Here is a 16615-nt window from a genome sequence, read left to right on the forward strand (position 1 = left end):
CCACCCGGGGCTTCTTACGATTTGGTAGTCCATTGATTGAGCACAACGCCACTGTCACGACTTTAACTAAATACCGAATCTGCAAGGGTCCTTTTTTCTCATCAAGATGGCACATCGGTACCTCACTCACGTCTCCGAAAATGAAACCACGAGTGGACTTGAGTCGGCACCTGTGAATGGGACAGGTGACACTGGAGGCAGTTTGAGTGGCTCGTTCGTGCCCATGTCACCTTGGCTTGGTATCGGGACTGTGGGCCGTGAGCAGCTCCTGCAGCCGGGTCCATCACACAAGGTCTTCGGCCACCGCTTCCCTGGAGCAAGAGATCCCCAAACACTTGCCCTCAGGGTGGCCCCCTCTGTCTACAAGAGCACTACTAGAAAGTTCCCGAGGAAAGGCGCCGAGAAACAGAGAAGATGGAGGAGGGGAGGGAGGGCGAGTTGGGCCCCAGGGTCTATTGTCCTGGTGACCCTACCCAAGGATCAGGGAAATTGCAGTCTTCTTGGGTGGCGGGGTGTTGGCAGCGGTCTCAGAGCAGCTCCCGGGGCTGCTGAGACTGGGCTCATTTTACCCCAGAGGACGGCAGAAGTGTCTCTCATCCCCGGTGAGGCTAAGGAAGAAGTAAGTCGAACAACGTGTTGGACACTCATCCTCTCTGTTCTGGCCACTGTCCTTCTCCAGCAACTCATTGTTGCTCAGTGAGACCCAGTGTCCCTGTTCCGGGAACACAGGGCCGAGCTGCTCGTGTCGTACACGACGGAGCCCCGTTCCACTCTGAGTGGGGCTTGTTTCCACTGTCCGTGCCACACGGAGGTGCTGCCTCACTCTTGTTTTTTATTTAGATTCTTCGAGATCTTCCCACTATTAATTCAAGGTTTGTATCTTGTCACATATTTGCATGCTAGTGGGGACAAGGATCCCTGGTGAACGACTGGGCCCCGACAGCCTGGGCCAGACTGACACCTGAGTTTGGAGTGGGTGCTGCTGGGAAGACCTCAGGGGAAGCTGCAGGTCCAGGAAATGAACGGCATGAAGGGGGCGGACCCCCGGGGTTGGCAGCGTGGGGCATTCTCACGCACACAGAGAGCGGGACCAGAGGGGAGTTCAGGAGTGGATATCGGGGTGGTAACTGGACAGGCAGGCAGGGGTGTGCAACAGAGGGTGGTAGGACCAGGATTAGAAGGCTGGTCCCAAGGAGTTGACCCGGGCAGAGATCCAGCTCCTAGAGCAGAGAGGTGGAAGGGACACTTGTTCTGACCAAAGACTGAGTTGGCATTCGAGGACCATGTGAGTGGTCATGAGGGCGGAGAAATGAGGCTAAATGCTTTGGACAGGCAACCAGAGAGGAGGCTGCGGGCCAAGGTTGGGGGCCAAGTGCAACCTGCAAGGATGTAGGCAGCAGGAGTCAGGGATCGGACTCAATGTTCTCCACATTGACATTGACATTTATTACAGCCCCCACAATTTTCAGAATAATTATTAGAGGAAACGATGAAATTATCCTCACAATCATCTAGAAAACAACAACTAAACAAAAATCCACGTGAGATGTCTATGACAGTTTTGAGAGAGAAAAATAACGAAGAGAGTATTATTTTCCTAGATATTAAACTATGTTAGGAGGAGCTCAACCTCTGATTTATGTGGCCATGAAACCGGAATGGACAGATCAGGGTGAGGGGGGAGGGATGACACAAACAGGCTTCCGCAGGCACGTTTGTTTTCATAGACCATAAAGTGGTTCAGGATAGTGGGAAAGGTTGGGCTATTCAAGGAACGTTTTCAGGACGACCGTCTAACCGTGGGAGCTGATGGTAATGACAATAACGACGAGGATGATAACAGCTAATGCGTACTGGCTCATTGCGATGTGCCGAGGACCATAAAGATGTTTTCTGTGAATCATCTTACTAAATCCTCTCGTGAATCCCCGGGTTCTATCTGCCCCCCACACCAGAGAGCCACGGTTCACGCAGGGTCAGCACGTTTCCTGCAGCGACGCAGCCAGATGGCGCCGCGTGTGTCTGCACTTAGCCCGCCTTCTTAACCGGTCATTTCTCCTGGGCTCCTCCTTCTCTCATTTCTCTAAAATACAGTCCGAATTTAATCAAGCTTCGTGCATAAACAATAGGATTTAAGGTTTAAAGATGGCAGCATAAAACCAGCATTTCTTCTTCTCCTGGAAACCATACAGAAGCAAATAGAAAATACAAACTCCATTTTGTATGAAACTGGGTGCCATCATAGCTAAGATATCAGCTGCGAAACAGGCAAATGGGCAGGGGGCTGAGCAGGGGGCACACAGAAAGACAAGCAGGGGAGAGAGTGACCATGGCCGTGACACCGAACTCATCGGCAGAGGATGCAGTGGGCATGTGGGGGGACAGCCAGGGGACCACACCAACATCAGTGACCACAGTGTGCGGTCCGGGGGGGCAGAAGCTTCCCTGGACCCACTGTGGGTGTCAGGGTCCAGAGAGGAGCCAGATGTTAGCGCAGAGCAATCTCTGGTGATAGGGGTTTTCTGCAAATGTGGGTTCTGAAAAGGAAGCCGGCATCTAACAAAGATACTATGAGAAAAATGGAAGGAAAAAGTAGACAAAGACCTCAGGTAATGCAATCTCACCAGAGGAAGGTTGCCCTGATTTAGATGAAAGCTTGGTGCAGCCACTATGCAAAACGGCACGGAGGGTCCTCAGAGAATGACAAATGGAACTGCCACGTGACCCAGCATCCCACCTCTGAGTATACACCTGAAGAAGCCCAAATGCAACTGCAGGAACAGAGGGACACTGTGTTCATCACTGTGCTGTTTCTAATAGCCACGATATGGGAGCGATCCAAGGGCCCACTGATAGACACATGGATAAAAAAGCTGCGATACACAGATGCAATGGAATATTACTCAGCCGCAGAAAAGAATGAAACTTACCATTAGTGACAGCACGGATGGGCCTAGACGGTGTTATTCTCAGTGAAATTAGCCAGCCAGAGAGAGACAAATGCCATATGATTTCACTTACATGTGGAATCCAAAGAACAGAACAAAGAAACACACACAACTAAAACGGACTCATTGATGGTTGCCAGAGGGGAAGGGGGTTAGGGGACTGGGTGAAAAAGCCGAAGGGATGACAAAGTGCAAACGGGTAGTGACAATGGGGACGTCGAGTACAGCACAGAGAATACAGTCAATGACACTGCGGCGACTGTGCGGCGGGTGTTTGGGAAGACGGGGGAAGCCCTTCGTAGGGCACGTGACCGTCAGACCACTGACCTGCATACCTGAAACCCGTACAAAATGCTATTGAGTGTAAACCACAATTGAAAAATAAATAAATGAATAAATAAATAAGTAATAAATACCAGGAGACTAAAAAAAAGTCACTTTATGAAGCAAGAGCTCAAGAAAGAATGAAATGGGAGCTGGCAGATCTGGAGGGAAAGAAAGGAGAAAAATATAAGGATAAAACTGAAGGCAAAACTGCGGAGTGCAAAGGACAACAGACGTCGCTGGGGAAAACACATACAGACTCGACATGGAAAGGAACAAACCAACCAGAGCGGGGGGGGGGGGGGGGGCAGGAGGTAAAACATCAGCAGAAATGACACCTACGGAACACGGGCGCCAGGAGTCCCGACGCCGCGGATGGAGCCCCTTAGGCGGAAATGGAGAGCACAGATGAGGACAAACGCTTTGACAGGTACATCAAAGAAAAAGTTTCCTTAAAGGAGAGATGATGCGAATTGACCCACCGAACAGGCACACCACATCTGGGGGAGGACTGAGCCCAGGGCAGGGACAGCGAGGCGCCGGCTGCAGGTGTACCGGGCTCCCACGGCAGCTCCTAGGTGCACGGAGCGTGACGAAGTCCCTTCCAACGGGAAGCCAGGCAGCCTCTGTTCCCTCCTGGGTCATGCTGTGAGCCACCGGTCTCCCACCAAATAAACTGACCGCGTGCGCAGAAAAGCAACAGGCAAGGAAAAGTCGGAATGTGCCCCAGCGGGGAAAGGACGGCTGAGGGGCCGCTGGCGAGCGCAGGTTCGCCCGACAGAACCCACGTGAAACTACGGTGGGGCCGGGGTGGCAGACCAGAAGGCGGGAGGTGAAAGCCTTGACAGTGAAGAAGGTATTTATCCAAAAACCTTAGAGTGTTTAGAAATGTATCATTGTTTATACTGGAAATTGGTGGTAGTGCCCACAGAGAGAGAGGCCCGGAACGTGACCCTGATCCTGGCCTGCACGGCTCTCCTGGGGTTTCTGCATTTCGGTGAGTGGCGCCTCCTCTCTTCTCCAAGACCTGGGCCCCGCCTCTGACCGCGCCCTTCCTCTCACACCCACACCCAGCCCACCGGCCAAGTGGAATAGAGCCCAGCTACTTGTCGCCCCTTCACCGCCGTCCCCGGATCCAAGCTGCATCAGGGCCCAGGCCCACCCACAGGTCTCCACCCCCTGCCCTCCCAGGGCCTCTAGCACCTCCTTGCCCTCACTCTGCCCCAGCTCAGTGTCTTCCTTGGCTTTTCTGGAATGTTCCAGGCATAAGGCCTCTCCTGCCCCTGGCTTTGGCCCTGGTTGGTCCCTTGACCTCAACACTTCCCCTGCGGCCGTGCACCCCACTCATCTCCCGTCTCTTCTAAGTCTTTGCTCCATCCTTACCCACCTTCGCCTGGGGCCTTCCCCGACAACCCCATTTTAAATGCAAACTGCTTCCCACCATCCCTCCCTCGAAACCCAGGCACACTCTGAGTTTCCTCCTTGGGGTTCCCATGACCAAAGCTTCCTTGGAGGTCAGAGAGGCTCTGTCGTGGGCAGCCAGAGAGCCAAGGATGGCCAAGCAGGCCGTGGGCCTGAGCACTGGCGACCTGTGACATCAGCAGCCAGCTAGGGAGTAGTAGCCTTGGTCCCGGAGATGCTGATTGAAAGCCGTTCGCTCCGCCATTAACGACACACGCATGCTTGGCTGTGGGCTTCTGGGAACACAGAGGAGGCCCACCGTAGTATCAAGCCATGACTTTTTTAAAACCTTTTTCTTTAGATAAGCAGCCTTGTTTGTTCATGTAAAAGGGAAAAAAATATCAGGAGACAGCACTGAATGTCTTAGAATTCGTGTATCCAGACCCAAGGTCAAAAAGGTAATAACGTCATGCTCAGCAAAGATTGTTTCGTTTCTGCAGGAGCTGCCCTCGGCCCACCGCGATGCACTCAGAAACGCTGCAGGCGCAGGATTCGATGGCGCAGCTCTTGGAGACACGGCCGAGTCCGTTCTGTGGGAGTCACTTGGTCACGTGTGAAGGAGCTGCACCTGTGCTCTCAGTGAGCATTCGTCTACTGGAAACATGTTCCATCAACAAGTCCAAATTTTCTTAAGAAATACCTTTATTACTTGCATATTCATATAATATAAAATATCCTTATATTCTATTGGGAAATATTTAAAAAGAAGCATAAAACTTGGTATTTTCTTGGTCGTAAGAAGCAGGCAATGTGGCAGACAGTGGGAGAGTGTGTAAATTCAAGTTCCAGCCCGTGGTCGGTGCAGGCGGAAGGCCGTAGGCATGGCTTACTCTTCTAGCCAGCACGTCTCTGTATAAAAATTATCCCTAGGGGAAAAAATGGTGACGTGCACTGAGATCAGTGAGACAGAAGTCGTCGTGACATTTTTATAACAGTGAAAAACCGGGAAAAACAAACACACAGTGTCCAACCATGGCGTCGGACACAGCTAACTGCCGCATGTCCACCCTCCCCTTTTCTCGGTGACGGGGCACAGGCTGTGGTCCTGAGGGTGGTGTGCTCAGTGATGGCACGGCCTGCAGACCCCCGATGGCTCAGGGTGGCTCAGCCAGCAACATGCTAGCAGAACTGATGAATAGTACCTTCTGGAAAGATCCTACGAGGGAGTGGGCTCCGGTGGGAGCGGCAGCCCTCTCCCTGCGTGTGCTGCTCCTCCTCCACGGGAATGTGGGAGTGGCGGCTGGCGCTCGGTGGCCACTGTTTGACAGTGGGAGGTGCTCGCTAAGAGTAGCGGAACAGAGAGGTGCAGGCAGGGCGGGCCCCTGGTGACTTGGAGGAGAAAACAAATTAGGGCCAAACCCCCTATGTCCAGACTCCTTGTGGCTTTGAGTCACTGAATTTAACCCTAGCAAAGGCAAACGGTAGTTACATGTACTTATTGATGTATCAATATAGACTCTACACAGACACCAGAAAGTCATAGTCATATTGAACACCCATGTTTATTGACACGGGCAGGCATTCACAGTGTATTGTTAACTGGAAAACGAAGATTATGTCAGGAATATATATATATACACACACACACACACACACACATATATGTATAGGTATATATACAATATACATGTATATGTATGTGTATGTATATATATGTAGTTATTTATATTTGTCTGGGGACAGGTGTGAAAGGCTAAGAAAAAATGTTTGCAATAGTCATCTCTGCTTATCTTTTAAAAAAATATCTAATTTATATTTTTAGAGAGAGGGGAAAGGAGGGAGAAAGAGAGAGAAATGGCAATGTGTGGTTGCCTCTTGTGTGCCCCCTACTGGGGACCTGGCACACAACCCAGGCATGTGCTCTGACTGGGAATCAAACCAGCGACTCCTTGGTTCACAGGCCAGCATTCAATCCACTGAGCCACACCAGCCAGGGCATCTTTGGTTATCTCTAAATGATGTTATTTGAGAGGAACTTTTAAAAATTTAAGTTGTTGCGATTTATAATTTTTCCTTTGATTTTATATAACAAATGAAATCTAAAGATAATAAGGCTACCATAGTTTAATTTGCACATCAGTACTGGGAAGAAATGAAACGTATGTGATACCGTTGACAGACAAGCATTATTTAACCCATGGAAAACACTCTTACAAATAAATGATACAGAGAGATGTGCGCAAGCAACATGGATAAGGAGTTTTCCCGGGGTGGGGGAAACAGAAGTGGTCAGTTATCACAGGACAAAACATTCTCAACATCATTAGTGGCCTAACTATGCAAAGTAGAACAGAAACCCATTTCACTCCCTGCACTGTGAAGACGGAGCATAAAATGGCCTGATGTAACTGGCAAGGAGGCAGGGACACACACAGCCCCTCACACACAGGCTGGCGCTGTAATAATTACTCTGACGTTTTCCAAAGGGCCCGGGCTGCCTCAGACAGACCCCCTGAGCGTGGCCATGCTGCCCTGCTGCTCGGGATGCGGCTGGAGAAAGCAACCACACGTGTGCACCCTGCGTGAACACACACAGCTGTAATCACACGTGTGCACCCTGCTGCGTGAACACACACAACCGTTTGCTGCTGTGGTGGCTATGGGAGTGAGAGCCCGGACGCAGGCTGAGGGAGAGACAGGAAACACCCACGACGGCAAACCTTAGAAATAACGTTGAAGAACAGAAGTGTCCTGGACAGTGTTTGTACTGTCACATAGGCACACCTACGTGAACTGAATTCAATGCATGATGCTCATGTGTCTCCGTGTAACGCAACGGGGGCTTCGCAGACGGCCTAAAGTAAGGAGTCACATGGGCAGACAGCCTGCAAAAAAATGACAGGCTTTCATTTGAGAATGAAGTGCTTTTCACATGGACAGTGGAGGGGGCATGCCACGGGGGAGTAGCCTCAGAGGTTTCTAAAACACCCAATCGACTCCCCCTGCAATCCAGTGGTGTCTAACGCCCCCTACCTCCCCATTCTCTTTTCCCCGAAAGGAAATACACTAGAAGGGATCGTGGTAAGTGTGCCCTCTTGTCTTCTTCCCTTGTTGTTAATTTTCATACAAAAATGCAACATGGTATTTTAAAAGACAACATCCAGAATATAAACCATGATTAAATAAACATAAATAAATATATTGATAAGAATTATACACATAGAGTAGGTCTCAGATTATTAAAAGTAGTAAATGTATTTATTTGCTTGTCTATCCCACTGGTATATAGTTGGCCCTTGACTGCTGGATAAATTACCAAAATGAGAAAAGAAGAAGAACTTCCAATAGGCTCGTAAGCACTGTTAAGGAATCTTTCCTGGAGAAGATGATAAGATGGGTGCAAATCCCTTTTACAGTGTTTAGAATTAGTTCATACTTCCCACATTCCCACTCCTGTCATGTTCGCAGTGCTGCCTCAAAAGGGAAATGATGCTTTGCCTCTGAAGAGAAAGCATGCTTAGCAATAAAAGCTCAAACAGACATGGGGCATGTTTGTTTTTGTGTGTAGCCTGTATATTCCAAGATAAACAGGGAAATAAAACAATCCACAATTTTATTCCTAACCTTCTAAAACAACTGAAGCTCATATGAGTAAATACTGTGGAAACAAAGCTCCAAAGTGAGCAATCCTGACGATTTATACGTGCACTTCCACTGGTAGGCTTTGCTGCGGTCCCCAAGCAGATGACGGTTTTACAAGCTGCTTAACCTTCCCAGGTGCTGAAAGGACTTACCTGAGGGACCTGCCTCCCCGTTCAGGATCTTTCCCAGGGCGTGTTGTTGTACAAGAACAGACACCTTCGTGGTCTGAATAAAAGCATGTAGGCTGACTCCTAGTGGTACACATGAGGGAAAGATAGGCTTGGTGGACCTGGGTGCACATCTACTCACAGGAGACATCTCTGAAAGCACTAGAAACTCTCCTTTAATTCTTTGGAATGTACACACATTTGGCAGACAACGAGCAAACAAGCGACTTCATACCTTTGGAGAATTTCCACACTATTGTGGGCACAGGATAACCCTCAGCGGAGCAATTGAGGATGACAGCTTTGCCGTAGATCCCATCCTGGTCTCGTGGCTGCACCACAAACTTGGGAGGAACTGAAAGAGAAATGTCACCAGTGATTCAGACAAGACTGCAACTTATCAAAAGTATGATGTTAAGAAATCTAATAATTTAATGAACATTAAAATACAAATTAGGGAGGCCACCTCATTGCAGGCAACTTCTTTTATGTATATCAGTGAACCTCTGCAGACAGAGATTACTTGGCCCTGGGGAAAACCAGACTCTTGAGTGTGGGAGTTGGACCAAAACCAAGGGAAAGTGACATTCTGTTTTTGATTTGTGGTTTGGAAGGTCTTCAGCAATCCACTCCATGGAAAATGGAATCAGAATCACAATGTAAAGAGCAGATAAAACATATTTGCTCATCAAAGGGTCATTATCAAGGGTCAGTATTCCTGTTGATGTGAACTACTCATAGCATTTGATATCATTTCTTCCTGAAACAGGAGATGAAGGCAGAATGAACAGGCATTCCCTAAAGGAAGTAAAGAACACAGCATGCTACTGAGCTTCTCCCAAAGATCCGATGAAGACACACAGACTGTTATTCCCGATGTCAGCACCCTTCTTGGCCAAGGGGGGACTACGGAGGCTCATTGAAGTGAGGTACCCTGATGCCTTTATTGTGTAGCTGTTTCAAAAAGCAGATTAAGTAGCTGCCTCTTTGGTAAATTTTGTATGGCACTCAAAAATTCCATCTCTATGTGAAACATACACACATCCTCCACTGAAAACATACCTGCCAGGCGAAAGCAAATGCTTTGAGTGAAGGTACTGTGATTTTAAGAGTACTCAAGTCTTCTCTTAAAGATACAGAGTCTCCAAGGAAACGTAGCATCTGAAGGTGTTAGAACCTCATAATTTTTTTCCAGCAGATAAATGATTATTATGGGATGGGCTTTCCACGAGGCAGGATTATGTGACAGAAAGTGCATTATGTCACACATATTATACCCTTAGCAACCATTATGGGTGCTCTTCCTCTCCTTTCCATAATTCCCTGGAAAGCCAACCTTGTCTGCCTTGCAATTGCTAGAATTCTTTACTCTGAAACAGAAAAGCGGACCTATATGTACCCATAGCGAGAGGCTTGCAGGCACACTGAAATTATGTGAGCCGTAGGGAAGATCACTTTGGCCAGGAAACAACCAAGGAGGAGAGAACGAACCAAGACACCAGCAGCTGCTGTCGCTGGAACCCACCGCTGTGTTTCTGGAAGAGACGACGATGAAGTCTAGGTGTGCAGAGCCAAGGGCGGAACACCTGGGTTGGATCTCCACTTCCGCTACTCCCAGCTGGGTGATCTCATTTTTTAACTTCATTTTCCTTACAGGTAAGTGAGGGACAATTATATCGCTCTCAGGATTGGTGTGGGGATCCAATGAACTAGGACATCAGAACAGTGCTGGGAAGACATCAGGTGCTGTGGGACTGCTGGTTAATTTGGGCAATGCAGGTAGGTCCAGCTCTAACAGTTCCGAACTTGCAAATTTAAGTGTCTCTCTTCAATATTGCTTAACCAGGAAGCAATTCTACTCCATTTAGGTGGTATTCTGAGGCCAGTATATTCAATAAAATGTAAATATATTTAAAATAACATGATCAGGGATGACTCCCTCACGCTGAGAAAATTATCTCTAGGAAAAGTGCTAGGGAATTTGCAAAGTTTTCTAGTAAAAAAATATCCATCAACCTCTAGGATAAATTACAAAGTTTAAGACATCGTGGCAGATTCACTCTGCCCGGGTGCAAGGAAATACACAGTCATCTACATTCTGTGCTCTGCTTGGCTCGAATTCTGCTAAGAGCAAGGAACCCCTTGTCATATGGGCAGGTAACTAATCTCTTGTATTTCCCCTGGAAGGACGTCTAATTATAATTGATCCATGACCACTCCCCTTAATTTGGTCCTAATCCAAAGGGATGTCACTTAAGAGCTGATCAAAGAGGTTTGCATGGGAAATAACCATTGACATATTGTGTGTGCAAGGTAATTACAGATGGAAATGGCCCATAAAATTGAGAATTATCTTTCGTATCCCTCTCTTTCATCTCCTGTGTCAGGTGCTGATGGTTCTTGGCAAATACATCACATATCTTCAAATGCCGCGTCTCCTCACTGCCGTGCCCTAGTCATGATGGGTAGATAGAGTGTGTGGGGAAGCACCACATACCCTCTGCCTATCTGGTTTCAGCACCCCAGGGGCTGGACAGTTCCCCACACTTCGCCAAGGTTACTACACCAAGGCCATGAGTGTCTGTCTCTTTGCTGTCTCAGGACCTTCTCTGAAGTTATCAATGCTTATACACCGTTGCTGATGCAGCCCAGAAATGTGGGGGACAATCATACATCCCTGAAGGACAGGAGATGGGACAAATGCCCCAGTTCTCGGTCCTGCAGTCTGTAGGACAATTCTGGGACATGCTCTATGCCTGTGCTTCTCAAACACTAGGGAGCATCAGAATCACCCAAAGGGCTGATTAAACCATGAATTGCCAAACCCTATCTCCAGAAATTCTGACTTAGCATGTCTGAGGTGGGATCCAAGATTCTGCTTTTCTAGTAAGCTTCCAGGTCAGGCGGAGGCTGTTGGCTCAGAATCCACGCTTGGAGAACCACCGTTCTATGGGATTCCTTGGAGGCTTTCAAATCACTACAAATGAGCCCACTGCCCATGGTGGCAACTAGCTTATTAAAACAGCTTTGATTGGCTTTTCCTCCTTTCTGATCTCATTTTTCCATATTCTCTCGCTTTGGGACCCAGAAACTACATCTCAAATACGTGATCAGCAGTCAGTTTTGTACCCGGCACTCACATTCGGAGGAACTCAGCCTATGACAAGGCTGGTGATGGCACTTACCCAGGTTTCTGAAACAGCCTGCAAACTGGCCTACCTACCACCTACTGCCCCACTAGGATCCGTTCTCCGCACAGTGGCCTGAGAATCCTCCTGAGACCCGAGCTAGGTGACTGGGACTTCCCTGTTTAAAGTCACCAGTGCATTTCCATTGTTTCTTGATACAGTCCAGACTCTTACAACATCTTAAGTCTCTTTATGACTTGTATTCCTGGTCTCCAGCATCACCTATTGATGTTCCCCTCTTCAGGGCTTTGCTCCAGCCATTCTAAAGTCTCTGTTCTGTGGCCCCCATGATTGCTCCTGCTGCTGGGTCTTCACACATTTCTGCATTTCTTGGTTTAATGAATCCTCATTTATTATTATTATTATTATTATCATAGATCAAAGCCCACCTAGTCTGGGACACATTTTTTGATGCTGTGGATGAACTTAAGTGTTTCCACAGAACCCTGCAATATCCTAGCACAAGTTTGTTTTGAATGGCCAGTTTAATTGCCCATCTCCTACATCGGGCTGTGTGTTCTGAAAGAAGAACCATTCCTTTCTCACAAACAATCGTATCTCCAGCATGGAGCACTCTGCTAGGAAACAGGAAGCACTCTGCAAGTACTTGCTGAGTGGACAAGTAAATAAATTGATATTATTATTCTAGTTTATAAAATAGGGAAGTAGACCTTGTCCAAACTGGCATGGCTCAGTGAATAACTCACATCAAAGTGACCCCACGACTCAAGGTCCCAGAAGCACCACTGAGAGAAGAGAGCAAGGCACTGTGGGGATTCTGGCCACAGAGACACGGAACTGGGCGTGGGAGGTGGCGGAGCCTCTAGGACTGTCACAATTCAGGCCAAAACTTCTGATAAAACCAAAGATTCTAAATTCTCTATATTGTTTGGGTGTGTAATTCCCCAAAGTTGCTGGTTTCCTCTTTTTAAAATTATATTTTTGGTTACCTTTTGTCTTTGTAACAATTCGTCTGGTATGTTATAGTGAGGATATTTGCCAATATACTCAGATTTTAATAGAGAGATGTTTCTAGTGGGGACAAGGGTGATTAAAGAGAAGGAAGGGATATGTTCAAATAATTATGTCCCAAGAGGCAAAGTATGTCATTTTTGACACACACTTATCTGAAGCATATAGAGAGATGATAGAGATATTCTAAAATACACAAATCCTGTCACGATACCCACATATTCTGATAGTATCTGAAACCTCAGTCGGATTGCTTTGAGGAAGTTCCTACTCATATTACTGAATATGAGGGTTGTTTAAAATACAGTGTGATCTTTGGCTGCATCTGTTTATTCAAGAGGGAATAGTATGTTTATGATAGGACAGGTATTTTCAATCTTGGGTGCAGCCCCAGTAGCTATATATTTCCAAATAAATGTAGGGTTCCCTAGCTGTGAACTGAGATGAGGATTCCACTTTGTTTAAGGCAAAACAATTAAGCCTTAATTGAACAATTAAGGCTGCTAGTTGGTGGTGGCAGCTGGGAGGCAGCATAAATAAATATTGCCATTGTCTACCGGATGGCATTTAGTCAAGGTGGTAATTGGTCAGAGTCTAGGTAAGACTTGATTGAGACACTGGAAACGAACATCCCACGACTTCCATCGCACCCAGAACGGAGGGCCTGGCCCTGCCTTTGGAACGTACTCTCCTCTGTTACTGAACAGGGAGCGCCTCGGCCTCTCGTTGTCCTGGAAACACACAAAACTCAGCCCTGGCTCAGTGTCTTGGTATCTGTTAGTCTGTCTGCCTGGGACTTGCTCCCTACAGAGAGCTCTGTCACTGAGCCCCTCGCTCTAGTCAAGTTTCTGCGCAGACTCTCCGGAACGGCTTGCACTGTCCATCCTGTAACTCCTAGCCCTCTCGCCAATCTTCACTCCTCATAGGGCACGTGGAAAGAGACCTGACATTGTTTGTTGGTTTCTTGTCTCTCTCTTCCACCAGAATGTGGGTTCCATGGGGCAGGATTCAGCCTCTTTGTTCTGACCACTACTGTACCCCCACCACTCAGAACACCTATTCTAAAATTAATGTTAATATACATTTGTTGGGAGAATAGGTAGGTATAGTATGATAGCATGGATATGGTATCAAAAATTGGATCAATAAACATAGCAACAATATAGCAGACTTGTCTAATTTTTATTTTCCTTGCCAAATAAAAGTCAACAAAAGCCTTTTTGATAGTGTATTTGTTTCTCTTTGTGTTAACTCATCACTAAAAGCCAGAAACAACAAATGCATCATAGGGTGTAAGAAGTGTGAGAAAAATCACTGATAAAAAAATCCTCATGTTGGCAGCTTCCCTCTGGTGCAGCGCCAACAACATGAACCAAAGGGCAGGTGGCTGTGTCATTAAGTCCAGCACTTTCCCTCCAAATGGCTTCATTAATGCCCAGGTCACCCAACTGAGTATGACACTAGGGAGATCACTGGTCCACTGCCAGTGCAAGCCACAGGGCACACACATGAGAGGTAAGACTTCCTTTCTTTTCTTTTTTTCTTAATTTACCTTCTAACAGTTATCTTAAATTAAGCCTGTGTAAACCTACCAGTGATCCAGGCTATAAAAAATGTGCTAAAAGCTTCATAATGGCCCAAGGCCATATGACTGTGACTGAAGAAATAACTAGGAATGGGGCCCCAAGTTCCATTTCTATCACACGCATTCATTCTACACCCTAGCTCAAATGCTGTAGTTATGGGCTCCATTTACACATGGAATTTATCCCCAAATGCTGTAGTTTCTTCAAAAAGAGCTGACTATGGGGATGGGGGGTGGGCTGGGCTGGGCAGAGGAGGGCAGAGGGGGAAAAATGGGGCAACTGTAATAGAATGACAATAAAAAATATTGTGTTTTGCCCTGGTGTGGCTCAGTGGCAGTGGTGGAGTGCCGTCCTGTGAACCAGAGCATTGCTGGTTCGATTCCCAGTCTAGGGCACATGCCTGGGTTGCGGGCCAGGTCCCCGGTGTGGGGTATGCGGGAGGCAATCACACATTAATCTTTCTCTCCCTGTCTTTCTCTCTCCCACTCTCTAAAAAATAAATAAAATCTTTTAGAAAAAAATGTTGTGTTTTTACCTTCTGACTGCATTCCCAAGGCCATCATTCTCATTAACTGCCTGGTACTTGGATTACCCTGTGTCCCCTTTCACTGGTTCGCTCTCAGTCAGGTCCCAAAGTCACAGCGGATCGGTGTTGAAGTCATGATAAGGGGTAAGAGGGAAACCAGAGAGAAAAGGAGGAAAGCAGGGAAGGCCCTAGGAGTCAGGTTTGCAGGCCAGCAGACCCTGCCTTGGCTCCTTTGTTTGCAGAGCCGCAGCCTGTCCGCTGCGACGGGACAGGTCCTCTCCCTCCAGGCAATGGGTTCAAGGCAACGTAGAGTTCCCCATCGCTTCCTGTGCAAGCACGTGCTGCTTCCAGGCAGCACGCCAGCTGATGAGCACACTCCGACAGTGGCAGTCTCTGTGTTTTACCGGGTGCTGCTTATTCCTCAGGGGCTTCACAAAATATGGCTGCACACCTGTGTCCTGTCTTTAGTCATCTGTCCAGTGGAGAATAATTGGGAGGGCCTTCTACCGGTTAGGCGATAGGACCATACCTTCATATTTAAAGTGTGACGGCATGTACTTGAATCTTGCTTTGTTATTAAGATTGACAACCTTCGTTTTATAGTGGATGTTCTTAGTCCATTTATACTTAATGCAAGTATTTTTCCATTTACTTGTTTCCATTTTTTTTCTGTCTCTTTTTTGTTACCCTTTCCCTCTTTTCCTAACTTTTTTTATGCTTAATTGAATATATTTTAATGTTCTCTTTTACTTGTTTTATTGAATTAATAGCTATACCTATTTGTTTTACTTTTGGTAATTGCTCAATAGTTTAGAATGTACTTACATATTTAAGTAGCAACATCTATTTCAGAGATATTATACCACTTCATGCATAATGTAGGAAGAATTCTACAATGGTGAATTTCCCTTTTCCTTCTTCTTGTCCTTTGTGATATTGTTGTTGAATATTTTATTTTTGTATGTTATAAATCACACACTAAAGTATTATTTCTTAAACATTGACACATTTTTAAAAGAAATAAAAATAATGAAATGTCCTTTGCATTTAGTCACACATTTACTATAACCTGAGACCTTCATGCCCCTTCTTGATCAGTTTCTACATTTGGATTTGCTTTCCTTTAGTTTCAGGAACATTCTTTAATGTTTATTGTTGTGAAATCTTGTTGGAGTTCAATTCTCCCAACTTTTGCCTGTCCAAAATATCTTTATTTCTCCTTGGTTTTTGAAGAATACATTTTGCTGGTTCTAGAATCCTAGGTTGACACTATTTTTCCTCCTCTGGCCCGTTCAGCACTTGAAAGATACCGTTTCATTCTCTTTGGGCCTGAATTTTTTTCTGATGAACAGTCTGAGGTTTTGATTGGTTTTTACTTTACGAGTCTAATTTTTCTGGTAGCTTTTAATATTTTATCTTTAGTTTTTAACAATTTTATTATGATGTGCCGTGGCATGATTTCTTCTTTGTGCTTATTCTTCTAGCATTTTGCTGATTGCTTTTGTCTGTTGATACATATTTTTCATCACATTTGGACATTTTCCAGTCAATTATTACTCAAGGAGACATATTTTCCTTTCCTCTCCTTCCGACACTCTTACGATGCATATGCTGGACCACTTGACAATGTCCCAAGTTCTCTGAGGCACTGTTGACTGCATTCTTGTCTTTCAACTCTCCGTGAAAAAATGTGGATTTTTTTTTGCCCTCTTTTAAGTTCAGTCATTCCTTGTTCTGCAATATCCAACACCCTATTAAACAGATGCTGTGATTTTCTCACTTTAGATATTGTGCCCAGATCTAGAATTTCCTTTGGGCACATTTTTTTAAATTATGCTCTCTTCTTGCATTCGCTCCTTCA

General features: G+C 46.4%; 1 protein-coding gene across 1 annotated transcript in view; it reads right to left on the reverse strand.

Annotated features, from left to right (window-relative positions):
• The window catches only part of DSCAM (DS cell adhesion molecule), a 532016-nt gene that overhangs the window by 164321 nt on the left and 351080 nt on the right, over positions 1-16615 (reverse strand). Inside the window, exon 10 of the mRNA XM_036017445.1 lies at positions 8718-8837. Coding sequence (XP_035873338.1) covers positions 8718-8837 — 120 coding nt within the window. The remainder of the gene's footprint in view (positions 1-8717; positions 8838-16615) is intronic.

This window comes from Phyllostomus discolor, chromosome 2, assembly GCF_004126475.2.
Source record: "Phyllostomus discolor isolate MPI-MPIP mPhyDis1 chromosome 2, mPhyDis1.pri.v3, whole genome shotgun sequence".
In the NCBI taxonomy this organism is placed as follows: domain Eukaryota; kingdom Metazoa; phylum Chordata; class Mammalia; order Chiroptera; family Phyllostomidae; genus Phyllostomus; species Phyllostomus discolor.